General features: G+C 45.6%; 3 protein-coding genes across 6 annotated transcripts in view; 1 reads left to right on the forward strand and 2 right to left on the reverse strand.

The window, feature by feature from the left end:
* Nucleotides 1-7,293, reverse strand: part of SLC38A6 (solute carrier family 38 member 6) — a 41,227-nt gene extending 33,934 nt beyond the window's left edge. Inside the window, exons 1-4 of the mRNA XM_086613638.1 lie at nucleotides 7,168-7,293; nucleotides 6,301-6,422; nucleotides 5,470-5,543; nucleotides 1,243-1,295 (exon numbers count right to left, since the gene is read on the reverse strand). Of these exons, the coding sequence (XP_086469764.1) occupies nucleotides 1,243-1,295; nucleotides 5,470-5,543; nucleotides 6,301-6,422; nucleotides 7,168-7,293 (375 nt within the window). The remainder of the gene's footprint in view (nucleotides 1-1,242; nucleotides 1,296-5,469; nucleotides 5,544-6,300; nucleotides 6,423-7,167) is intronic.
* A 213-nt stretch (nucleotides 7,294-7,506) lies between these two features.
* Nucleotides 7,507-14,253, forward strand: TRMT5 (tRNA methyltransferase 5). 2 transcript variants are annotated; one of them, XM_086613520.1, is made up of 5 exons: nucleotides 7,507-7,521; nucleotides 9,323-9,972; nucleotides 10,258-10,382; nucleotides 12,375-13,029; nucleotides 13,985-14,253. In XM_086613520.1, the coding sequence occupies exons 1-5, from the start codon at nucleotides 7,517-7,519 to the stop codon at nucleotides 14,047-14,049; spliced, it is 1,500 nt and encodes a 499-aa protein (XP_086469646.1). In that variant the 5' UTR covers nucleotides 7,507-7,516; the 3' UTR covers nucleotides 14,050-14,253. The 2 variants fall into 2 exon arrangements, with proteins under 2 accessions (XP_086469646.1, XP_009990089.2); XM_009991787.2 differs by lacking the exon at nucleotides 7,507-7,521.
* Nucleotides 14,254-16,535: 2,282 nt separating this feature from the next.
* The window catches only part of MNAT1 (MNAT1 component of CDK activating kinase), a 131,809-nt gene continuing 122,393 nt past the window's right edge, over nucleotides 16,536-25,951 (reverse strand). For 2 of the 3 annotated variants that reach the window (XM_086612718.1, XM_086612714.1), the window contains one exon: nucleotides 17,194-17,703. In XM_086612718.1, the coding sequence (XP_086468844.1) occupies nucleotides 17,583-17,703 (121 nt within the window). In that variant the 3' untranslated portion in view covers nucleotides 17,194-17,582. Of the gene's footprint in view, nucleotides 16,728-17,193; nucleotides 17,704-25,951 lie in introns of those variants that run through there. The other variant, XR_015222196.1, reaches the window with a different exon arrangement.

Genomic DNA, 25,951 nt, shown 5'->3' on the forward strand with positions numbered 1-25,951 from the left:
ACGATACAGTGAAGCTGTGGAATCTCCTTCATTTAAGCTTTTAAAAACCAGTTTAGACAAACATTGGCCAAGAATGGTTTATGCATGTTTAGCCTTGCTTCAGAGCAAAGGCAGGCTAAGTCACATTTTCGTATCTCCTCAAGTGCTGCGTTTCTGTGACTCCTGCACCTAATGGCTTGTGGTTAATGTGCACAGAACAGCTCCCATAATTTTATTTCATACCTTGCTAATATCAGTGTTTATTATCTCTTGAGGTTGATCACATCTTAAGGTTGATCGATAAATGTTGAGCCTCACAGACTACACTCGTATCTGCTTATTAACGCTAATGGAAGTCTTATAAGCACCTAATAGCTCAGATTTAATTCTCAGGTACATTAAAACAGAAGAAATCAGACTCTAGTCTCTCAAGCAGAACTCATTTTTTTTAAAAAAAAAAAATTACATTGTTTCAGTAAACCATTAAAATCGCATTTCTGTGTGGTAAAAATCTGCTTTTTAATCATTTAACTGAAACATAGGGCATAGAAGTCAAAATATTAAATCTGCTCTATTTACTAGTAGTATTTCCTGTGCAGCCCATATTTCTGGACAACATAGTCTATTAGGAAAAATAAATTCAGTATACACCATTTAAAAAGCATGGCTCACATGTTGCTTACCCCTATACCTAAAATGGTTAGTTTGTTGTTTTTTTTAATCATGAGATAAAGTAACAGGTAAGAAACACTCATCTGAAGAGTTTATTAAACAAAAGACAAAAATTAACATGCATTAAACATACTTTTATTTGTTCCTATTGTGGAAGCTGGACGAAAGGGGAAAACCCCCATCTTAGATCTCTATGCAATGCTAGAACACCAGCAGTAAGTCACCCACCTGTCTCTCACCAGTTTGCAGCAGAGGTACAATGGGACTGTGACAAACCTGAAACGGATTGCTGAACCAACCTGACAGCAATGCCAGTGAGCACAGACTGGGACATACAGCTAAAAAAATTAGCAGAGCAAAATCTTGCATTTAAGCAATGTCTATTTTTAATTAAAGTTTGGCCTTCCACAGACCAGCCACACCAACTGATACGTAGCAAAAACTAGCTACACGACGTAACGGACTTTTCAGTATACTAAGAGATCAGTAATTACATATTTCATTTACATCTCTTTACTTTTGCAAGGAACAGTTGTGTATCAGAAGCATGAGACCAAGAAGAAACATACACAGTTAAAAATAAATACTCACCTTTCCAGGTGATCCAAACGCAAACAGGCCAAGGTCTTCATATGAAGTGACAGCTGTTAGTAAGGGAAAAATAAGCTAAACTATTTCCAACTTCAAAATCACTCGAAAGCTCTAGCTTTGCCTTTCTTCCCTTTTTAAATGAATGAAATTCAGAACAGAATTGAGTATTTTATAGTATTTTTTATTTATGAAATAGCTTTTATATACCCCTGTACTCCTGCTACAAAATACAGCTATATGCTCGATCCATTCACAGACTCTCCAGAAACTCAATTTAATATTAAAAACAGTAATGTTTTTAAAAATAATACTAATATGTTTATGGCAAATTGCCTTCTCCCAAATATTTTCGCAAGTGATACTACAGGTGAAGAACTCTGAAATTAAATTAGATTGAAGCTATTCCCATATGTTATTTGTTAAAAGGGTACACTTTTTTTTAAAATGAAGACAACAACAGAGGATCCATTTTCATCTTTCTATGAACGTAAACATCAACCTCCACCTTTTAAAAACTCAGAACTATTTATTTTCAGGAGAGCTGAAGATAAACTCCTTCCTTGGTTGAAATCTATTATTCAAAAAACAAAACAAAGCACACCAAAGCAAAACCAAACACTAAACAAAAATCCTGCCCTTACCTGCACCTGACTTACATAATCACATTAAAACAGCCTGTGGTTTCCTGCATGCTTTTGTTGAGTTTTAGCTGAAGCTCGCTTCTAACGTTGCTGGTAACTCAAACCAACCCCTTCTCAGAAAGGAGGAAGTCATAATAAAGTCTTTCATTGTTGCTCTGTATTTTGTTATCAGAAACTCCAGCAATATCGAAAAGATGAAAGTTTTCTGAGAAACACCACTCACTTTCTTGGTACACAATAAAATGGTGCACAGTGGTAAATGCCTCAAAGGGTAAAATTAATCTCAAAACCACATAATTTTTGTTGCCGTAATGCTCGCTTTCCTTTCCGTGGTACACTACTGCTGCTTCTCCTGTCACGTCTCAATTTAGGGCCCAGCCCTGCAACCTGAGCTGCTGGGGGCCGACCATCACACCTGAGTGGAGTCCCACTGAAACCAATGAAACAAGAATGGGAGACAGAGATCCGGTGACGGAACTGGAGCCTCAGGCTGCCAGCTGCCCGGCCCTGGGCACTTATATTTCACTGAAGTTCTGCACAAAGTCAGATCAATGCTTCAGAGGAGAAAAAAACAAAAAAATACAAACCAAAAAAAACCACCACCACACAACCCACAAAAAAACTTCGTTAATTTTCTCATACAATTTTCTTGGGGTGATGTTTCACATTCCGCTCTACTACTGACACCAATGTGCCATGACAAAATAAATGAAACAACAAAATTAAACGAGCACAAACCTGGACTAATCTCTTACGCCTGCTGTTAACACTGATACAAGTTATATACAGCTATAATTAAGCAAGATGTCTTACTATCTTTCACTCTGTATTTTTCTTTGCTTATCAAGTTGTTGATCAAAAGAAAAAATTTTAGAAGGCCATCTCCAATGGCATCAAAAATCAGCAAAATGTTAAACATATTTAGGAGAGAGAGTCGTTTATACCATATGGGAACAAACACATTGCACACATGTATGAGGAGTTACCAACAAAAAGAAAACAAAATCTCCCACACAGTTCCAAAATGAAATGAAACCTTAGCCTATTTTCTGTAGTAACTCTGTTTCAGTAAGCAGTTGTGTCCTGTGAACACTGAGAAGCCCCAACGCTTAATCACGTTACTTTTGTAATTTCAAAAATACACAGAACAAAACATTAAGCACAACTGATACAAAGATAATTTCTGCCCATTGGCTTGTTTTCTGTTATGTTTTCAACAATAAATCCATTGAAATGCAAAGTGAAACTGGCAAGTGTAGCGTGATGAATACTCACAACTAACTCACAAAATGAAAAGAAAAAAGCCACAAAACTTCCAAGTGCATCCCACTTAAATTCCCAGTTCCTCTGCTGCACAGGGTAAGCTTAGCCTTTGTCAGTCAAACCTCAAAACAACACGAGTCCTACAGAATCAACACCAGAGTTCACACTGACTAAACTAATCCAGATCTAACACTGGACACTTGGCAATATTTTTTTGCTAAGCCTTTTGGTCTCCACAAATCGTCTGGTTCTGTCAAAGTCTAGACCGATGCAATTTAACAATCAAAGGCACTTCTTTATTTTTAAAACACAGCTAAAATGCACATGCTTAATAAAGCCTGGTCTCGGTTTAAAATGGAATTAATATGGAATTAATATTAGAGCTTCCTCTTCAGAAAATATTTTATAGGTCAGCTCTTTCCTAGGATTACTTTTATGATTTGAATATCCAAACGAATAGTTTACAAACACTTGCAAAGGTTTTTCTTCTCCACCCTTTTCTAGCTAATTTTTTCTAGCTCATTTCTTAATATAAAACTAGTAAAATTTCTTTTCCATTCCTTGCCATGGATTAAGCTTAATAATACAACACTGTTCACAAATGCATGTAGGTTTTATAAAGAAAAATGGTCAATTATCTACTTTGGATTATCTACACGTACACAGATTTTACTTTGCCAAGGCACAACAGATAGTATTTCTCACTTTTTAAAGACAATGTTCCCAGGAAAAACTCCAAATGCTATCTAATATGAAATTACTTCAATAGTTTACCAGAATTATAGTAAATATAATCTGAGGGAAATCTTATTTAAAAAAAAAAATCAAAATACAGAAGTCTACAAATCCAGCAAACTTATCTAGACATAGTTCTGGTGCTAGTATTATCTGTTGACATCACATGGTAACTAATTGTAAACTGTAAGGTGCTCGTTTCAGACAAGAGAAATACTTCATCCTGTTGTTTCAGTGGTATTCCTTGCTTTCAGTTGTGTGTATTTAAAAAATGCTTTCTTAAGGCAGAAAGTTGCCTTTGGACAATAACTGACAAGTTAAACCATGCTTGTACATTATGTCTCCAAGTTCATAACGTGGAAACTTCTCTTCCTTCAAAAAGCTTAAACCTTTAGTTTTCCCCTCTCCCCAGTACTTGTTTTTGTAAGGATATCTCTAATTACTAATTTACCAGACAACAACATAAAATCACCTAGTGCCTGCATAATACAGAACTTTTAAGCCTCAAATAAGAGGCAAATAAAGATCACAACCAATTATCTCAAGTTCTCCCTTTTTTACTTCTTATATATCTTTCTAGCTACTTTTTTCAGGTTCTGATTCCTTTCTAATAAGCAGAGCTCCAAGAGTGGAACAAAATTACCAAAGAGTTAGTCCCAAATCATCAAGTAGCCAATAATATCAACCATAAAAGTAACCCTACCTCTGAAGACTATTCTTTAAGAACGTACGAAGAAGATCACTCAACAGGTGAGGACAGGAGCAGCAGAGGTAAGAAGAATCGAGAAGCAATCATCTGAGAGACCAAAGCTAGCTACAGAAAACAAAGCCAGTAAGGAAAGAAACGGAAGCATTCTCCCACCACCTTTGAAAAAAGAGGAAAACAGAAGAGAGGGAAACAGGTGACTGAAAGAGATGGAAACTATAACGTCATCGCTGTGTATGAGGACTCAAGGAACTAGTCAGTTGTTTCAGTAACAATTAAAAGCAGCATGAATTAAAACATCAGCAAAAGAGGCTGGAGATATTAGAATCTACTGCTCGAACATTCTCAAAGCAGCCTAACTTTGTCACTAATGTGACTTCTCATTCACTATCAAAAATGTAGTAAATACCTGCATCTATAAAGTGCCATGAGGATTCTGATAATCCAGTATGATTACAAAACCTGAAAGGTATCCGTTTCAAACCGTCAACAAAATATATGTTACAAGGGGAAGGAAAGTCCACTGAAAGCAACAGTACACACGGAAGCAGTGCAGTCCAGCCAGCACAAAAATTATTTTGCAACAGAAATACAGGATCTACCTTTTTGGAAAGATGAGACAGGCTTTTTTTAAAAAAAAATAAAACTGAAAATCTAGAAACCAGCAAGTTTGGCATTTACTTTTCATAAGAAGTTTCAAAACTGTATTTTTAAATGGCACATAGTAATCACTAAAAATATTAAAAATTTTCACATCACCAAATCAGATACAGCTATCTGTCAACATGCTGTTAATTCTAATAATTATACTGGGTCCTGTCCTTGTGAGATAGGTGAGGAAGTATTTCAGAGATGACTGTTAGATAAATCCTTTTCACTTACCAGTCTGAGTACACATACTAAGCAGAAGAAACACAGAGTAAGAAGCAAGGCTGGCAACAATCAGCAACAAGATACTGAAAACACAAAATACATACGATTAAAGCACTTGTAGAGTAGAATGCACTTTCTATCTTTAAGAATGCTATTTTTGCAAGAAGTAAGCTACCACAAGACAAGATTTCCTCATTTCATGGCTCATATCTGCTGACTACGGTTCATATAGTCTCTGACCTTCCCAAAACTTGCCAAGTTTCACTGCTTCTTATATTGCCCACAAAAGCGTATCACGTACTACACAGGGTAAAGACCCAATGTACGAATTAAAAAGAGGACATAAACATCAGAGTGTCTGTACACAGACAAAAATGCCATCTTCTAATGAAGTGAAGCTAATGCTTAGAAAACAGTAAGAGTCACAATTCTGGCGACTTTGGCCCCATTATCTGTAGATTATTATGTGCAACAAGCAGAAGTGCAAACAAAAGCAGAGGCTGATTCACATTTTTCAGGTATGTAGCCATCCTAGTTCCAGAAATGGGCTTTCTGGAGCAAAAGAGACAGCAGCTTTAAAACATAAATATCAATCTATTAGGAGTAATGGCCAAGAAATTGCCACCATGTGGCAATTTAATGCAATTTCTGGGCAGTGCTTATGTTAAGCCAGATTTGAATGACTAAACCAAAGAAAGATCTTATTCAACAATGCTGAAAAGCAGAAGCTCTTTATTTCTTCCTCAGCTTTTGCGCAGGAGTCTTAGTAATCAAGTTTTGTTCCATTTAAAGCTACAGGCTGAGTTTAAAAATAAGCATGCATAAAAACTGAAAACTTACCTAAAGCCCATGATCCCTGTGTTGGCCATAGCATAGGACAAGCCAAGTATGCCACTTCCCATGATGGCATTCATTAAATTAAACACTGAGAAACCAAAGGAAGAGCCACGATTTGGAGGATTCTGTGAAAAGGGCAAAACAAAGTGCAATTAGTGCAAGAGGTCATAGGAGGAAATTTAAGGGGGAAGGAGGAAGAGCCAGCCAACCTTTCCTTCCCTAATCTAAATCAGAAAAACCTCTTTTCTCATTCTAAGACCACGCAAACCCTCCTGCATTTAAAACAACACGATGCTGGCCCGTAAGGATCCCAAGACGACTGCAACCTTTGAGCACGCCGATACCAGCGCGCAAAAGGAGCGCAGCGAGATGCAGGCTTACAAGCCGCCTATCCCTGCGTGCTCCCAGCAGGAGCGAGGGGCAGCGCGGGCGGCGGCGCTTCCAGGAGCTGTGGGATCAAAGCATCCACCGGATCGGCAGAAGCGCCAGGACGCGGTGTTCAGCTTCACCGCGCGGCCCTTCCCGCTGCCCTCGCCAGGTGCCACCCCCCGGAGCCGCCCGCGCAGCCCCGTCCGCCGAGCGGCATCGACCCTCCCGACCTTTGAGCCCGCGGCCTCCCTCCCCCCGCCCGGGCCGCGCTCCTCGAACTTCTCGAAACGAAGCACCGCCGGGGGCAGCCGCCCCCGCTGCCTCCCGGCCCGGAGCCGACCAGCCGCGGGGCCGGGGACCGCCCTGACAGACACAGCACCCGGGGAAAGCACGTCAAGGGAAGCGAAGCGAAGCCAAACCGGCGCCGCCCGACCGAGCGCGCCCAGGGACCGCAGCCCCCTCAGGGTGCTCCCCCTCCCCACCGCCGAGCCGCCCCCTCACACGCACGCTGCCCGGCGGCGGCGGCAGTAACGGGGCGGACTCTCCGTCCTCGTCCGCCTCCTCCTCTTGCTCCTCGCGGGCCGACAGGTACCAGCCCCGCTCGGCCCCCCACGGCGGCGGCGCCATGGCAGCCCCTGCCCCGCCGCCTCGCCTCTGAGGGGAGCGGCGCCGGGGGGCGGGACGGCCGGGGGGGCGGGGCCGTCATGAGGGGCGGGGCCGTCCTGGGGCGGGGCCGCCGCTCCAGCCCCGCCCTCCCCCTCGGCGCGGCCACACGGAGCGGCGCAGAGGCGCGGCGTCACGGCGGCGGCGATGACGTAGCGGGGCGCTGGCGGGCGCGGCGCGGCTCGGCATGAGGTGAGGGCGGGGGGGGGGGGGGGGGCAGTAGCCATGACAACGGCGCGGCCCCGGCCCCGGCCCCGGTCTCGGTCTCGGTCTCGGTCTCGGTCTCGGTCTCGGTCTGCCTGCGGGGGTTCTCGGCGGCGGCCCCGGCCCTGCAGCCCGCGGCCGGGCCTGCACCGCCCTGCCCCCCGGCCAGCGGCGGGCGGCTCAGGCCGGGGAGGGCCTGGGACGGCGGGGGCCTCTCCGAGCTCCTCCCTGCGCGGAGCCGCGCTGGCGGCACCGCCCGCCCCGGCGGGGCTCCGTTCGCTGGGTGAGGCCTGGCCGGCGCCGCTCCGACCGGCCCTGCGGTCTCTGTGCTCGGTGTTGCCTGTGGAGCCGGGGCCGGGCGGAGCGGGAAGCAGCCCTCCAGCGGCACCGCCCGCCCCGCTTCACCTCAGTTTCCTCTGAGGGAAGAACGGGGCACACGGCGATGTTGGCGGGATCTTGGTTACGAGGGAAAGGCAGGTCTTTCCACAGGCAGTTTGGGAAGATGTTCGTCCTCGCGAGACAGCGGGGTGCAGGGACCTGCGCCCGGCCCCAGCGTGGGGGCTTTTATCGCGAGGGCTTGCCTAATTCCCTGAAGGCCGTGCGAAGCCAGGGAGGAGCAGTTTCCAGCGAGGGAGAAGGGGAGTGCCTAAGGAAAACACTGGCATGCTCTGGCCTCGGGATGAAGTCTTTTCTCCTCCGTAGCAGGCGTGAGGAATGTAATGTTTATTTTTGAGTCGACAGGGAAAGGAGATGCGCTTTGCCAAAAACTCGGCTTAGGGAAACGAGCTGGCTGGGAGATGGAGGGAGTCTCAGCGAGGAGCTGGGAGTTGTGGGGGAGGCAGGATGGGAGCAGGGACAGCTTTGCTAGGGGTCAGGCCCAGCCCCTCTTTCGAAGAAGAAACTCGTGGCTTGTTGCCCCGAAGGAGGGCAGCAGCCCGTATGTCAGGGTGTAGATGCCTGAGGTGGGCAAGAGAACCGGTTTCTTGTCAGAGCTAGTTTGCATCTCTCCTGTCAACTCCCATTCTTAAACTTCCCGAGGAGTCAGGAGAAACATCGGGCTCACGCACTGCCTTAATCTTTGATTCCTGCCTAGGAGCAGCCAACGCAGAGTCAGAAAAGTCGGGCCCTTTCGGACCATCTCTAGTGGAGGAAACCATTTAGAGAAGTGTAAAGTCAGTTTTCGAGTCCCCATCCTGTAAGTGAACTATGGAGAGGGGTTCAGCTGCTTGAACAGACATTACTAATGCTTCCCTGTACCTTTAGGGGAATTCTGCATTTAATTAATGGTCTTTCTGGAACGCAGCTCCTGAAGCAAAGACGCCACGGAGTGTGTAACTCCTTACCACTGGGGTATAGGAGGCAGAAATTGCTGAAGAGTGTTATGACCACTATTCTAATAACTGTTTTCTAGCAACCACTGCTTGGTAATGAATTTTATTGGAGGCAGAAGGGATCCAACAGTAGGATCAAGACAGTAGAAATTTTTCCATTTGGCTTACTGGGATTAATACCACATTTATTAGAACGAAGAGAGGTCATTGTATTTTGGCAGGGGGGCGGGGGATTATCTCATTGCTTAAAGTTAGTTAATGTTTAAGTCTAAAAATAATCTGCAAAAGGACAGAAATTTGTAGTATATAATTCATAATAAAGAGCTTTACTAAACCATTGTGGATTGTTGGGTACAGATGGAAATTCTACTTTAAAAGAACAGCAAATCTATGTGATTTGCAGCCTTTTTAATGGAATGATTACATAATGTCTATAAAATGAATAATTTCTCTTCTAGGACTTTATGGAGATTTGGATACTCTGCCAGACTACTGAAAACTAATCATTTTAGGGCAGCTGCGTCAAATATATCATTTCCAGCAGTTTGGATGCTATTGGCGCAATATTCTGGCAGAATACCTGGGCTCTTTGTAGTGGCAAAAAAAAATAGTTTTTTTACAATGCCTGAAACTGTGGAGGATAAAGCTAATCTAGAACTGTATTCGCCACATCCTGAAGTACGTGGGATGACACTACTCAACAGAGAAGCTTTTAAAAGGACAGTGGTTGTTCCAGTTGTTAAAGTCAAGAAAGAAACTGTAAATACTTTGCTGAAGTCCCTAAAACATACAGTACTACAGCGGCCTGGTCTCAAGCGAGTGGTTGAGGATCCAGAAGATGAGGACAGTAGACTTGTTATTTTGGATCCTCATAAAATACAAGAATTCTCACTGGGAGAATCAGAGCAAGAGGTATTAAAACAGCTTAGTGTTAGTCCTGAGGTGTCCAAGTATAACTTGGAGCTGACTTACGAGAACTTCAAGTCAGAGGAGATCCTACGAGCAGTCCTTCCTGAAGGTCAAGAAGTCACCTCTGGATTTAGCCGCGTTGGTCACATAGCTCATTTGAATCTTAGAGATCATCAGCTGCCATACAGGCATTTGATTGGTAGGTGAAACAACTCTTCTCAAAAAAATAATTTGTGTGTTTTGTATGTTGTTTAAAAGGTATTTTAATGATTATTCTAACGATAAATTACTTGTACAAAGAAGGGGTCAGGGTGAAGTGTGTGCCTTACAAAGATGTCACATCTGCCACCCCGAATCCTTAGAGGAAGGTGGTTCTAATACACGCTTGCTTTTGTTAATTCCACTGTAAACAGCAGTGTTGGTGTCTCTTGTAGAACATTCAGATGTAGTCCCTTAACCAGAATACCTTCTGCCCTTCTTTCAGGCCAGGTTATAATTGACAAGAATCCGGGAATCACCTGCGTCGTGAATAAAACCAGTATTATTGACAGCACATACAGAAATTTTCAAATGGAAGTGCTCGCTGGAGAGAGCAACCTGGTAACCAAGGTACAGGTTTTTTCCCCGTTACTTTGAATTTAATGCGTTAAAACTCAAAAGTATCTACTGGAAAGATGTGATGAAGAGATGCTGTTAAGACCGTTCCTTCACACAGTGCTCATTCCTGACGCTCCTTTTAGAGGGCAAGAGTTGGGAGTTATTTCTGTGTTAACTTGTCCTGGTCTGCCAAGAGCAAACTCACAACCATGGGGATGATAAAGGTAAGTGTTCTTTCAAGTTCACAGCCGAGATTTTAATGATACGTAAAAGCAGCGGAAGTAAAGTTTTGTACAGAGATACTAATTACACACTTGTAGCAAGAGGTGTTTCTCACTGCAAAGCAAAAATGTTTAGTGGATTTGATCTAAGAAAATGCTGTTTCTCAGTGTCAGCAAGCCTTGTACAGTGGCTGGTACAGAACATAAGATTGTGTTTTTAAATCTCACTGGCTTTGCAACTCGGGCAGGATTTTGCCTATGCCTTTTTCCTTTTCTGTCAACAGTGAGACAAACCCCATCTCTCCTGTTTTGACATTTTTCAGGTGCAAAAAGCACTACGTAAGTGTGCCAAGTATTCCTCACGTCGGGTTCTTTGTCTTTAGCTGGAAACTTGGCCACCAGTTTGACTAAAAAATATTTTTCCCAACCTTAGCAGTTTTATCCTTTAGAAGAGAAGACGTTAGATTACCAAATAAAGTTGAATAGCTTGGGAGGAGACCCTGTAAAGGCACAGAGGAGGCATTTGAATTTAAGAAGCATTCAGTTTAAGAGCAACAAAACTAGTGAAGGGTTTGGAGAACTTGTCCTATAAGGAGCAGCTGAGGGAGCTGGGACTGTTTAGTCTGGAGAAGAGGAGGCTTAGGGGGGACCTTATCGCTTTCTACAGTTACCTGAAAGGAAGTTGTAGGGAGATGGGGGTTGGTCTCTTCTCCCACGTTGTGAGTGACAGGATGAGAGGGAATGGCCTCAAGTTGCGCCAGGGGAAATTTAGGTTAGATATCAGGAAAAATTTCTTTACAGAGAGGGTTGTGAAGTATTGGAACAGGCTGCCCAGGGAGGTGGTGGAGTCCCCATCCCTGGAGGTGTTTAAAAACCGTGTAGATTTGGTGTTGAGCAACATGGTTTAGGGACCCTGACAGTGCAGGGTGAACAGTTGGACTTGATGATCCTGAGGGTCTCTTCCAACCAGATGATGCTATGAATGGTCAAGGCGGAAGCGGTAATCAAGTGTGACACAGATGGTCATTAAGCACACATCCAGCACACCCTGAGCTGCGCGCCGAGGAGCGCAGGTACACCGCGGAGCGTTTCCTGCTGGCAGAGCAAACAGTGCAGGGATTGGGATCTGAAGTGACTTCAAGTGACAAGTCACAGTTCACGTCTGGTGGTGCAAAGGGAGCGTTATCTTGCATCCCACTCCCATCTGAATAAATACTGTTTCTTTATAGGTCTGTTCTTAAGCAAGTAGTCATCCCAAAGTTTGTGTTTGGATGGGTTTCCAGATTCTGTTACCTTGAGAGTGTTTTTTCAAACTGCAGAATTGGCTCGTGACGGCGCTGAATTTGGCTGTCTGCTGCCATTCTTGTGCTGCATCATGCTCAGATTCTTATTTACTGTGCGGACTCTGCTAAGGAGGGCTTGAGGCGTCTTCCCAAGGTCTGCTTTCAATAAGGGAGTTGTCAGCTAGCCACAAAGCTCTTGAAAAGCCTCAGATGTTTATTTTTTTTATGGTCATTTCACGTTACTGCTTTATTTCCACCTGGTGATTGAGACACGCACAAGCCAGCCATCTGGATTGACAGTTGGAACATTCCTTGTGGCTATTTCTGATGAGCGGATCTGTTTATACAAGATTCATGTGTACTACTGTTGGGACAAATGTCACTGTGTGCCTTACCTTTTGATAAAGCACCTTGGTTTTTAGCTGTCTTCATTGCTGATAATGCTTAAACGTGCCTGGAATTTGAACACAGAGGCTTAAGCAAATGTTTTTGACTTTCAGGTCAAAGAAAACAATATTGCATATGAATTGGACTTCTCTAAAGTCTACTGGAACCCTCGTCTTTCCACAGAACACGGCCGTGTTGTTGAGCTTTTAAAGCCCGGCGACATCCTTTTCGATGTCTTTGCTGGGATTGGACCTTTTGCTATTCCAGCAGCAAAGAAAAAGTGCCGGGTATTTGCAAACGATCTCAATCCCGAGTCCTACAGCTGGCTCCTGCACAACTGCAAACTGAACAAAGTAGAGAACAAAATAAAAGCATTCAATATGGATGGCAGAGACTTCCTCCTGGGGCCAGTGAGAGAAGAACTAAGTAAAGAGCTCCAAGTTCTGAAAGAAGAACAGAAACCCTCTTTTCACATAGTCATGAATTTGCCGGCTTCGGCTATTGAGTTTCTGGAGGTTTTCAGGCATCTCTTAGTCGGGGAGCCGTGCAGCGCTGCCAGCCTTCCCACGGTGCACTGCTACGGGTTCTCCAAACATGACGACCCTGCCAGAGATATTCAAGAACGAGCCGAAGCTTCGCTGGGGACCTCCTTAGATGGGCGCTGTTCCACGTACCTGGTTAGAAACGTTGCACCAAACAAGGAGATGCTGTGCATCAGTTTCCAGATTCCAGCGGACGTGCTGTACAAGAGGCCCTGCCCTGATGAAGGTAAGGAACAAACTGGGATTTCAGGCCTCTTCTTTTGCTGTCTTGGGCTGGTCCCACCTTGTCAGCCATGTGACAGCAATGCTGTGCTTTGGTGCGAGGGCAGGAGTAGGTGGCAGGACTGAGGGCCTGCACGTGTGCAGCAGCTGCGGGGCTCCATGTGCTCCTGGCAACAGCAGTCCGCTCCTCTGATCTCAGCATGAGCCTCCACAGAAAAAATGGTGGAGAGGATCATCCTCCAGGCCATAAACCAGACCTTTATGCCTGAGATTGTGTACTGGGGGAGGATGGGGTGTCTAACGTCCAGCTCACGTTTCTTTTAGCTGAATGCTTAGGAACTGGAGTTTCGTTTTCACCCAGGGTAGAATGGTGCACGTCCAAGTGACTGGTCCCAGTTCTGACCTCCTCCCTTATGCTTGTGCGGACTCAGTTTAGTTCTGCAGTCGCTACATCAGCAGAATCCCATTTTGTACAATTTAATCGAGAAATAGATATCCTTAGAGATCTTGGATGTTGAATTTGATTGTATTTTGTTTATAATCGCTCATTTGTTTCTTGAAGTAGTTGTAGAAACTAGTTGATTTCAGTGATCCTGGGCTTTGCACTACATGACAAGGGAGGAAGGGAGAGGCTTCCAGTCTGCAGTTGCACGAACTGGAGGGAAGGGGAGGGTTTGATAAAGCTGTAATGCCATGAAACTTAATTTCTGTGCTGGTGGTGGGTAGCACTGAGATGTAGGTCCAAGCATAGCTCGATACAGGTTTTCTGAAAGTCATTTTTGGCATTTAGTAAAGATCTCCTGTTACTGCTGCAACAGTTTTTGTTTGTGGCTGTTAATCCTGATTTTAACTCTCATCTCTTCCTGTCGAATCCCATAAGCGTTACACGGTTTGTGGCTTAGTCCGGTCTGTTCAGTGTATGTTAAATAACTTAAAAACTTTTTCGAACCTTCTTCCAGCACAACCAGCCTCGAAACGTCTGTGCACCAGCAAGGGTTTTTCTGAGGAAAAGTTACCACGTTGAAGACGAGAGTTACAGTAACTACCGCAGTGGTTTGTGTAAGGTGTGCTTAGGTTACCTCTGGTTTACTCCTTAAAGTACTTGAAGGATACCTGCGATACCCGTCTCATGCTGAGATGCGTGATGCATGTTGCAGCCTTCCTGTGTGAGCCTTGCGTCCTGCATTTACCCTTTTTTTCAATTGTGGGATCAATAAGGAGATTGAAATTGTTCTTACCACAAAAAAAAAACAAAACAAACAACCTTTGCTTTTTTGTAATAAATGTGTTTTGTCACTTTTCTGCTCTCTGTTCGTTTCATACCCTGTGACAGTTCAGTGACGCACTGGGATGGTTTTCTGCTGTGCCATTTTGATAACGTGCAGTTTGTGGTGAAACCAGACTTTTGTGTTTTGTTGGGTCGAGCAGGGTGACTTGTGTGACCCTTGAGCTGGGTTCTCTCTCACAGACGGTCCTGGTGTTTGAGAATATGGGGTCACTGTTAGCAGATGCACAAACAGCTCTTGCGTAAGCAAGATCACCTTTCAGAAACATAACCCCAAGTTCAGAAAGGCCCGAATAGCCACGCGTACTCGTTCCTAGGCTTCCAGTGATAAATGCTTTTTAACACTGAGGTTTAGTCAGGGATTAGCTGACTCCTAACTTAGTGTTTCCCCACCGTTAAAGCAGGAGATACTCTAATGCAATCTGCACATCTGCAGATTAAGTGCCCGCTTGCACTGAAGCGCTGGACCGAAAACCAGTGCCTGGTTGAATGGTTCTCTCGTCTGGAAACTGCGTCCTCCTGCGGCTCCTGTGCCTCCACCGTCCCCCAGCTCTCCCCGCCTCCCCCACCACTCCCCTGCCACAGTCCCTGGATGATCTCTCTGACTGGCTAGCTGTATTCTGCAGGGATTCCAAAAGCCTCTGCCTTTGATTTCCTTTTCTTACCCATCCAAGCTATTGTTGGGCAATGTCGACCACAAGTAGTTATTTGGCCAGAGGAACCCAAATCACCCTCTCTGTTTCAGATGTTTTCTTCCAGTCCCAGCTCAGAGCTCCCGCCCAGCAACTCCCTCACCAGATGGCCGTCACCCTCCCCAGCTCTGGGGCCTGCAACCTCATGTCTTGCTTCTCGCCCAAACAACTGCCAAGGCCCGTGATGTCAACGCTGGGCACATTGTATCCTCTCCCCACCAGTCACTGCTCCTCCAGAGCAAGCTCTGGACTCTTGCCTCCAGCCTGCGATGCCGTCTCTGCTGCCTGTCACGTTTTCTGACTGCACTGTGCTTTCCTAGTGCTGCCCCGTGGGTTTCCATAAACATCTGAAAGCTGCTCGTGTTCTTCAGAGCCCTCCATGAACAGCGGTGTAGCCATAAGGCCCTCGACCATCCTGGAACGATGCAGGCGCCCTGGGATCTACACTAACGTGCCTGTGCTGCCAGAGACAGTCCCTTTGTGCATTGCCTCACAGTCCAAACTGAGGGCTCCTTGGCACTGCCGCATTAACGGAAACCGGGCTTCGGTCGCCATCTTTGTGTGAACAAGTCAGCCAGGTAACTGACTGGCAGCACAGGACCAAGGCATCCCAGAGCAGGGAAGGATTTTAGTTCTAAAAGTTCTGTTCACTTAAGGATTAAAGGTCATTGTTATTTTAGCGGCGTGACTTCAGGTGCCAGTCAATGGGTTACATGTAGTTACGCTCCTAACCCGGGGCTTTCCCGTGTTTCTGTGCAGTTGCCACTGCCGTGCACAGCCCTTCCCGTGAAACAGCAACGCCAGCCCGTGCGCACACGCGTGCACGTAAGTGACACGTGTTAATAGGCGTATGCGGTTCTGCGTTCATTAGGGCTGCGGCCTGAGGCTGTACGAACTGAAGATGAAGCAGATCACTGGTGAGGTGGCATCTTTACCAGTCTGGGTGAGCCGGGAATGGTACAGAGTCCTCCTGGTTGCCGCTGCTCCCTCCAGGGGTCCCGAGCTGAGTGCCAGGAGGAGTGCCACTACCTGTACCTGGGAGCAGGAGACAGGCTGTCAGGCATCCGTGACAGAGGAAATGGATGCCCACAGCTTCTGGCTGCTCGGAAAACCGTCAGCTAGGTCCAGCAATGGTGGTGGCCATCCACCATGAGTGAGGGAACAGAGAAATAAAGGGCCTTTTAAGCCTTACAGCTGAGAGGAATGGAGCAAGGGCCGCAGGCGGAAAGCAGCGCTCGTCCGAGGGTTTCGCTACAACGCGAGTGCGAGTGTGCCAGCGGTCTCACACACGCTGCGCGGCCGCATCCTGCAACGCCCAGCCACGGGCTTTCTGTCTAAGGCCAGGCCACCTGCCCCTGCCAGGGGTACGACGACCTTTTCTACACCTCTGCCTTCTGGGTAAAGCTACCTGTCAGCAACCATTCTGGGCACAAACAACAGGATTTCAGAGAGAGGGCAATGGAAGTTTCGGCACCTCCCTCTCCTTCCTAAAGAAAGCAGAGAGTCTGGAGTAGAGCTTACTCTTCTCTTTATTACAACACAGAAAAAATACATTCATGTAGTACAGGCCTCAGAGCAGTTTTCAACAACTGTTACCAGGTCACCCATAAAACACGGTCCAGGCTTTACTCTAGAGGCGCTCGCTGTCCCGAGCAGTTTCCAGTCTCCTGCAGCTCATACACACTCGTGGCACAGACCAATCCCACCAGAGGAAGCCCAACGCTGCTGCAAGGAGAGCAGAAGGAAGCAGTAGATGAAGTGGCAAGGATCATCCCAAAAGCCAGACAGGTGGATGTTCCTGCCAAAAGAAGCTCCTGAACATGTGACAGAGAAGTCACAAATGGAGCTAAACAGAAAAAAAAATGAAACCAATTTTGACTGCTTTCACGACCTAGCCTTGTATCGAGGCTTCTTAGATTGCTTCTAGAGGAACTCCATTGAAAGACTTTCAGCTAAAGATTTGTTTTCCAGACAAAGAACCAAGTGACATCAGGAAGGACCCTGCATAAGAGTTGTGTCAGCATAGTTCCAGGGTTTCTCATATCATCCAGCTGGCAGGAGGAAAAACCCACTTGTCTGAACTGGGGAAACTAGTTTTATGGGAAGAAAATGTAGGCTTGAATATTGACACTAAATGTTATAATCAAAATGGCATTTAAATGCTTGTGCAAATAAAAACCTGCAACAAGAGTAAAACCACAAACTTTAATAAAAAAGTCTGGCTTTATTTAAAAAAAATTTACAAGTGTATTTCTTTAAACCTCAAACATATACAGCTGAGTTATTCACATCTTCCATTAGATGTGGCTTATTGCTTCAGCCTCCCTCAGCCAAGTGCCACATGACTAACGAGTTTCCCCCTCCGCAAAAATGCATCTGCCATTTTACAAAGCTCTCGTGCAGACGGGTTGTTTGGGGTTTTTTTTTCCCCTTTAACACTTAAACACAGCTGGTTTTCCGCAGAAAAGTGACTGCAGCTTAGCCATTGTGCAGATGGCAGCAATTTTACCCAACCTTTGCTGGCTCGGTTTGCTCCTCACTCCGGTCGGTGTCCCTTGATCCCGGGCTGATGCACGCTGGCTAACTGTGGTGCCAGAAAAGACCACTGAAAGCATCCTGTAAGGCTCGGTGACAGGCAAGAGAAGAAGTGTAGCCTCCAGCAAGATCCTGGGGAGAGGCGGCTCGTACGTGGTTGAGGTACCTAAAACAAAAGGAAGCATTATTTTGGAGCAGGAATGAACACATCGAACGCCTATTCAGTTCACAGTGCAGTGAGGTCGAGGCTGCTTCTGGGGAGAAAGCAAGGAGATGGAGCTGCCTGCTGCTAGCCACCTGTGAATGGATCAGGATAAAACTTCCATTAGTTAAAACGATGATGACGCTGATGCACCTTCAGACAGGACCACCAACTGACACAGGATATTTCGTTAAACCCAGTAGTATACATGTGAGCAATCTGCTCCTGAATGCTTAGTGGGACACCCTTCAAAAGCACTAAGAACCTGCCAGTGGGGCGCAGAAACCCGAGTCACTTTGAAAGAAGGGACTATGAGTTTTTTAAATACCACCCACAGGAAAAATTTCAAAAGCCTCTCGTGAAAACTGGAGGTAAAAGCCTGAAGAGCCTACGGGGAGGTAATGGCTGACGGATACCTCTGCAGAGCAGTACCCGCTAGTTTTACCACACGCGATTCTGATTCATGCTCTCAGCTGAGGAGTCTGGCAGGATGAAGGACCACCTGCCTCTTCCGCCTGCAGGGCCGGCTCAGAAGGGAAGTCTGTGCTGGTGCCTTTCACCACCTACAAACTCACCTCCACGGAGGAGAGCCATGAGGTACAGACCTCTGCAAGTCGTGTTTCCGCAGCCAAGGAGCGATCCGCAGTTGAGTGGCATTTAGGGACACGTTTAGTGAGACTTGACAGCTTTAGGTTTATGGTTGGATTCGATGATCTTAAGGGTCTTTTCCAACCTAAAAGATTCTAGGATTCTATGGTTTCCAGCTGGCCAGCTGGCACACTGGAAAACCTTGGCTCTCTGCAATAGGTCTCACAGGGTTAAGCACACCGCTGGTTTGTATGTTCTGTGCTCGCTCTAGAGAGACGGTTGCGTTTTTCCCCCTTTGGTAGTTCCTTCTAAGACAATGATGACGACGACAACACAAGCTTTCCTGCACTCCCGCAGGAATCGGAGGGTTTCGGCTCTGTCCAGCCAATGCTGGGCGCTTCCAAGATCCGACTGTGCCAGTTGCTCTCATGACAACAGGGCTGAACTTTCTGCTGTCGGGCCTATCTCTGTCTGGAGTAAGTCCGCTGACAGCAGGGAATTAGATCCATAGGAGGCTGTCATCAACGTTTTGCCTAAAGAAGCCTGTAGACTTCACCATTAATTCAGCATCATCACCCCTTTGCAGAGTCATCTAATTTTACACCAAACCAGCCAGACCGACGAGCTGACACAGAAACACGCTACCTACGCTGGCACGGCTGCAAGCTCTGGGCTCCCCATCACTCCTGAGGGCTCAAACCCAGTCAGGCACACCCAGAGCTCCCAGTAAAGGTGTCTGCTCAGCAGGGCTTGAATGGCTTCATTCAATGCGGTAACCCTATAGGTCTTGCAGCACATATAAGACAGATGTAAGGCCGGATTCTCGGTTAGTTTTGCACCAAAACCCCATCAAATACAAAAAGACAGACACAGGCTGTAGCCTAGCACCATCAGCACAACGACCATCTCGAGTTCTGCCCACCAGATAAAACACCATAAATGAGAACGGCTTTTCACAGCGGCCCTGTAAGCCACTGAGCTTCAGTTAGCTGTTTTGATTCATCACTTGGTACGTGTTGCTCCTGGGAAGGTTGAGTCATTCCACCTCTGGCTTGGCCATTCAAGCATAAACTTGCAAAATGCATACAGCCTTTTATAATGTTATCCCGAGAAACCTAAACCAGCTGTACTTTTGGCAGGAAAATACAAGACCACCAGTAAAATATCCAAAACAGTTGCATCTTTTAATTTATGACTGTACACTGTTTCCATAAAGAGTATATAAAATAGGTCAGATTTTATAGGTAAGACATAATAAACAGTCATACCCACTGATGCCATAAATGTGTAGAAAAAGAGGTTACATAGAAATGATTAATTACAGTTTTAAAACTGTATTTCTTGCACCTAATAACCACGACACAGAGACATGAGCAACATTTCTGAGTGATTGTTGATGAGATACTAGAGTTAAGAGACTGAGTTTGCCTCCTGTGGCCGAATTGATGTGAGCTCTGCTGCTTTGTACCAACTCCTAATGGAGCTGGACACTGGTTCCCATCGGCACGGGCACAGACATCAGGGCACAAACCCTTTTAATAGCATTTAGTCCAAAGGGAGTCCACAAACGCAGCAGCAAAGCTGGTCCTGTCTCTTAATCTGCAAGGGAAGGTGGTCTGCGGAGTGCTCCTGTTTGCAGGACAATGCATTTGATAGATTTAAAAAAGAAAAATAAAAATTAACTTTCTTGTTACTTGTCCCTTAATATTTTAGGAGGAAAATCTCATCCTTCCCAAAGGCCTTTTACAACTGCTGTGGGCAACAGGAGCTCCTTCCCCGAGCCAGGAACGATGAAGAGATACTGACAACGACAAGCAATTTCCTTCAAAACGCCAGTGTGAAACTGCCTCCACCCTCCAAACCAGAGAGTCTTATAAAAATCAATTCCCGTCTCAGATTTTACTTCTATCACGTTTATCTCATTGCACAAACTTCACTTTCCACTCATGCATGCACCAGGCCAGAGAAAACGGGGGATTATTTTACATTTCTATACTAACAAAGGTCAGTTGTGTGTTTCTCATTACTTATCTTTCGTTAGCTTTTCTTCTACCACTACAGGAAAGAGGAAGAGTCTATTGTTTCCTTTTTTTTTTTTTTTTTTAGGTCATCTGAAATTGGGGCATTAGTTTCATAAGAGGGCCTGGTTTACAGCTCTCACAGCGTTTACAGTTAATTGGTATGTGACCTCTGAAGCAACACAAAATCACTGCCAAAAAGGCTCGGCTCAACTTTTACTATGGCAACCTGCCTTAATTCTCCTGACTCCGGCGAAACAAGCAGGACACGCTGCTGGCTGTCAAGCGAGGTCTTTATTTTCTTGTTAAGGATCTAAACTTACTGCTCCTGACCCACTTAATTACTGTGGTACAGCAGGCAATTGCGAAGAATCTGCCACGCTGAAGCCACACAATGAGAAGCAAATGTTTAGCCGACTTTTCCACACCAAGCCCCATCTGTGATGCCTGAATCCAGCCGTGCCCGTCACAGGAGTATCTCTCTGAACTGGATTCCTGGGGTTTCTGGCAGAGGTCAGCACATCTTTTCATCTACACCTTTACAACAGCAGCAGGAAGAAGCGCTTGCCAAGTTTTGTTCCCAAAAAGTCAAGCTCCGTTAGGTCTTGGGACCTGGAGGTAATTGCTCCCACTAGTTAGCAAATTCCAGCACACTAGGTCTGTTTTTCATAGGTTTATTTTAAGTACCTGTAAATCTTATAAGCAGAAACCAGGAAAAAGAGGTTTGCTTTTTCTGGTGCACAGCTTTTTAATGTAACTTGTTTTTACTGAGGGCAGACTAAACCCCCAAGTTAAAAAAAGCCTGCACGATTATTTCTGAGCAGGGCTGAAGGGCCGCGTGTTCTCTGCCCCACCGTTTCGCACTTCCCCTTCCCCGCAATGCCTACGCTCCGCTTCGGGCTCTGCCCAAACAAGCCCCCTTTTCCCTCAGCTCCAGCCATTGGATGTTGATCTTCCCCGTTAACCTTTCACGCCAGTTAAAACACATCGTATTTTGTTCTTCATGTGCCTTCAGGGGGCTCATTCCTGACCTTCGGTTTCTCATCACCACCCAGAAAAAAAAAAAGAAAAAAAGCCTCCTGTTTTCAGGGAAAGAGGTGTAATTCACACTTGGTGCAGAGGCTCAGAATCAAGCTGGTCATTCCTGGGGGTGGGTTTCCTTCATGTTTTCTCTTTTCCAAAGGCCGTGTCACCATCACTTCATCAGGAATGACTGGGACTGCTGGAGAACTACGCAGCGGTGCTCAGTGTGGCAGCGGGCACGATCCCCCCGTGCCTTTCCACTCACTGCCCTGGCAGCCTCAGCACCCCTTGGCATTGCCAATCCCGAGAGCCAAAGGACCCAATGCCAGCTCGTCAGACGGTAACAGCCGAGAGCACCGGCAAATGTCCCCTTGCTGCTCGACAGGGCAGTCTCGTTTCAAAGGAATTCAGGAAAAGCTTCAGAAACAGAGAGGATGGAGAAACAGCACAATCAAAGCTGGCTAAAAAAAGAAAACACACACCAAAAAACAAACCCAAAACATCCAACCAACAAGTCAAGAAAAAGGCCACAGTACTTCTCTCCACCCACGCAACTGAAAGCATCAGTGCTTGGGATTATTTCACTCAATCTTCCCCCGTCTACCCAAGGTAAACACACTCCCACTGGTGTTTCTGCAGATGCATCACTGGAGGTACATGTGGAATACTGTGTATTTGGCATACAGATATTACTTTTTTTGATCTAGTAGGTATTTTATCAAGGTGAAGAAAAGAAAAATCATTCACAAGTTGTTTGACAGGAACAACAAAAAAAAGAGATAATGTAATTCTATCCCACAGAATAGATTACTGCTCATCTGATTATCCACAGTATCCAAGACAGAAAGTAGTAATGGGGCAGACATTAGATCTGGGAAATTTTCCAGATTCATCATTTAAATAATAAATAGCGGTTGCAAGAAAGCAAGCAAAATACTCCCGTCTGGAAAATTGTGTAAAGCATTAGTAACACAGCAGCACATGCCGCATTCCTGAACCTTTCTAGAGACAGTATTTTCATTGGATTTACCAAGTCTCTACGATGAGCTGTCGATGCGTTATTCAGAGTATCCTTGCAGAGACTGGGTCTTACCAGATGAGAGGGGCACCTAAGAAACTGGACTTTCTCTGGCCTGTTTTTCGTTGAGGAATGTGTGGCCTGGGTTACTCCATAGCCCCTGAGCAGGTAAAAGCAGCTCCTCCAAGCAACTGCAGTTTTGTTCGAACCCGTTCTACTGCAGCGTCAGTCCATGCAGCCAGAGCTGAATTTGCTTACAGAATGAGCTCAGTTCTTGCTGTTCTTCATTACATAGCCCTGGGAAATCCATTTGGGAACAGGCATCCACTGGGTGTTACTCAGATATGGCATCACTCTCCCCTTCTCAGAGACCGAAACATCTAAGTTCGGACGAAACCCCAACACACAGAAAGCTGGTCATCAAAGAAGTCATCCAGAATAGCAATTCATCCCTCCATGGACTAGCTACAAGCCTGATCCCAGGTGCTCAAAAGTCAAAAAGCAGTCTTTCATCTACTTTAACAGACACTCTCTGGGCACCACCACCATGTTCATTTCTTAACAAACAAGCCAGCTATTATTGGTGTCAGAAATTCCTGCTGAACACCAGCCAGTTCCAACATACAGTACAACTTCAGCAGAACCATGAACTCGGCAAAGGCTCCTCACGAGCCCAACTCAATGCCTCCTGCAGGCCCTACACCATGCCTGAGGTCATGCTGAGGTGGCCGTGAGGCACCTACCATCAGCCATTCTTCTCCTCCACCTTCCAGGACAAATAGGAGAAATCTATTTAATAGCTGAATGGGGAAAATTGTCCCCTGGAAAGGAATAGGACTACAGCTGCCTCAAGGAACCAAGATGTCATTTGGTTGATAAATACAGCGTTAACAGTTTTAATTAATTTGAATGTGACCAGGAAGTCAATAAAAAGGACAACAAATTATCACGGTGTGGGGTTTGCTGCAAGCACCAGCAAACGGGCAGGCAGTTACTCACTGCAATAGCTGAGGAGCCTGGTTGTTGCTTTGGTGGTGGTGGTGGTTTGTCTTCTATTTTGTTTTAAAAGCCTCTGTATATGCAATTGCAGCAATCACTGTGAACGTCAAAAAACTGCTCAGCATGATGAGGTTTCAATATGACAGACCCCAAGGCAGACAGAAAAAGAATATATTTTTAACCTGATCACGTCACCTGTTAGCCTTGCAGCAGGACAAGACCAAATACAGCCCATAGTACAGAGGTACAAGGAAAAGTCAAACGAAATACCACAACACAGTTCTGGCTACAGAAGAATCCTGCCGAAGATGACATGAGAGCCTACCAGAAACACCATCCTTGAAACCCCTGCAATCCCACCTGCAGACAGCACTTCCACCAGCTCAGATTCAGCTCAGTAAGCCAGTCTCTTTTATTATTAACAACACTGTCTAGCTATACTAGTTTTCTGAGGGCTTAGCGAGCAGAAATTGCTCACCAAGGTGTCAGATAAGTGCCAGAGCCCAGCACAAAGGAAGGAACACTATAGACGCTGCCTTTTCCTTGCCACAAACTTGCTCAGCCCACTTCACATAGCCATGCCCCAGGAGACTGCTGCAGAACTGTCACTTAGTCGTCACGATTTGCAGAGCCGTGCCTGGAGTTCCTCTAATTCGAACCAGCGCGTGATGGGGTGCAGAAGCTCACAGCATGCTTGAGAAACCACCACCTACTCCGACGCAGGGGACACAGTAGCGATTCTCTTATTTGGGGGCTGAAGCTGCCAGAATTGACTGCTGAATGTTGGTATTATGAGCAAATCCCCTGCTTCCAACTGACTTTCCCTTTGGTGACATTTCCAGGGGCTCGCCTGAATCGCTTGGAAATAAACATATCTGTACTTACATGATGTTTGAGTATTAGGGAAACTTCAACCAACTTTCCAATAAGGAAAAGTTCCAAGTCTTCATCTTGCAATAAATTTTTCAAAATCGCATGCCTACTGACTCTAGCAAGTCTCTATTTATTGCAATGAAGACCTAAGAAAAAACTTCTTAATTGGGAGTTTGAGTTCATGGCTCTTAGAACTTTTATTTCTCAGTTTTAGGTCTTCTAAGCAAAGAGTGCTGTTCTACCAGAAATAACTTTTCCCAGTAGAAAAGCCAAGAAAAACGCAACCCACCAAATCAATAAAAGAGATCTAGGACCTCTAGTGATTCTTTTCAGCCTCTTCCATCTGCTTTTTCTAAAGAGCAATTTGTTTCAAACACTGTCAGAGTGTCTCTGGGCAGGAGTACGTGTCAATTGTGTGTCGTGAAACAAGGTTCTTTAAAATAAAACAGGTCTGCCACAGCACACCTCAGCTGCTATGATGGAACAGCACAGAGGTTTGCTACTGGACACTGAAGGACAAAGAAAAAAAAAACATAGAAAAGTAATATGAGCCATAAACCAGCTGTCTCTGATAAAGCCAGTTCTGACTCCAAAGGTAGAAATCGGTGATGAGTTATTCCTCCCTCTTTTCTCCCATTCCTCTTCTCCCTTATATCAGAGGGCAAACATTTCAGATCCTGGCAGCCCAAAGCCACACGTGTCCTGCTGCAGTAGCAACCCGGCAGCATCTCGGGGCTCAGTGCTCCCACTCTGACAGCAGAACCCTCCCTCCTTACCAGTCAGCTACTACAGCGACCAATAAAAAAATCTCCGGAATGTTTAACATAAAAACTAAGGCATTTTTATTTGATGTTTCACATAAACCGTTGACTCTTTTAAGGGTGAGCCACATACATAAACTTTAGATATATCTAATTACCTGTATCAGAGATTTTATTAGAGATTACCTGTGACACTGGCGAGTACAGTTGTGAACCTTGCAGTAGAAAAATCACTAAACATAAGGACATAAAGGCAAAGAAGCCATCCTTCGTGGGGGGAACAGAACAGAATCACATTTTCCCACACTGCTTTCCCCGAAAACTTCCTCTTTTTGTGATGAATCCAGACTCCAGAGACCAAATATTTCCACTAAAAAGCTAACACATTGGGGGATGGAATCATAATAGTTTGGCTGGAAGGGACCTTTAAAGGTCTAGTCCAACTCCCCTGCAATCAGCAGGGACATTTTTAACTGTATCAGCTTGCTCAGAGCCCTGTCCAACCTGGCCTTGAATGTTTCCAGGCATGGGACATCTACCACCTCTCTTGGCAACCTGTGCCAGTGCCTTACCACACTCATCGTAAAAAATTCCTTGCTTATATATAGTCTAAATCTACCTTCTTTCAGTTTAAATCCATTATTCCTTGTCCTAGCACGACAGACCCTGCTGTGAAGTCTGTCCTCAGCTTTCTCATAAGGCCCCCTGAGGTACTGGAAGGCTGCTAGAAGGTCTCCCTGGAGAGAGGAGGGAGGCTTCTCCAGGCTGGGTTCTCTCCAGGCTGAACAACCCCAACTCCCTCAGCCTGTCTTCATAGGAGAGGTGCTCCAGTCCTTGGATCATCTTTGTGGCCCTCCTCCTCTGGACCTTCTCCAACAGCTCCATGTCCTTCTTGTGTTGGAGACTCCAGAGCTGAACGCAGTATTCCAGGT

This window comes from Tauraco erythrolophus, chromosome 6, assembly GCF_009769465.1.
Source record: "Tauraco erythrolophus isolate bTauEry1 chromosome 6, bTauEry1.pri, whole genome shotgun sequence".
Taxonomy (NCBI): Eukaryota; Metazoa; Chordata; class Aves; order Musophagiformes; family Musophagidae; genus Tauraco; species Tauraco erythrolophus.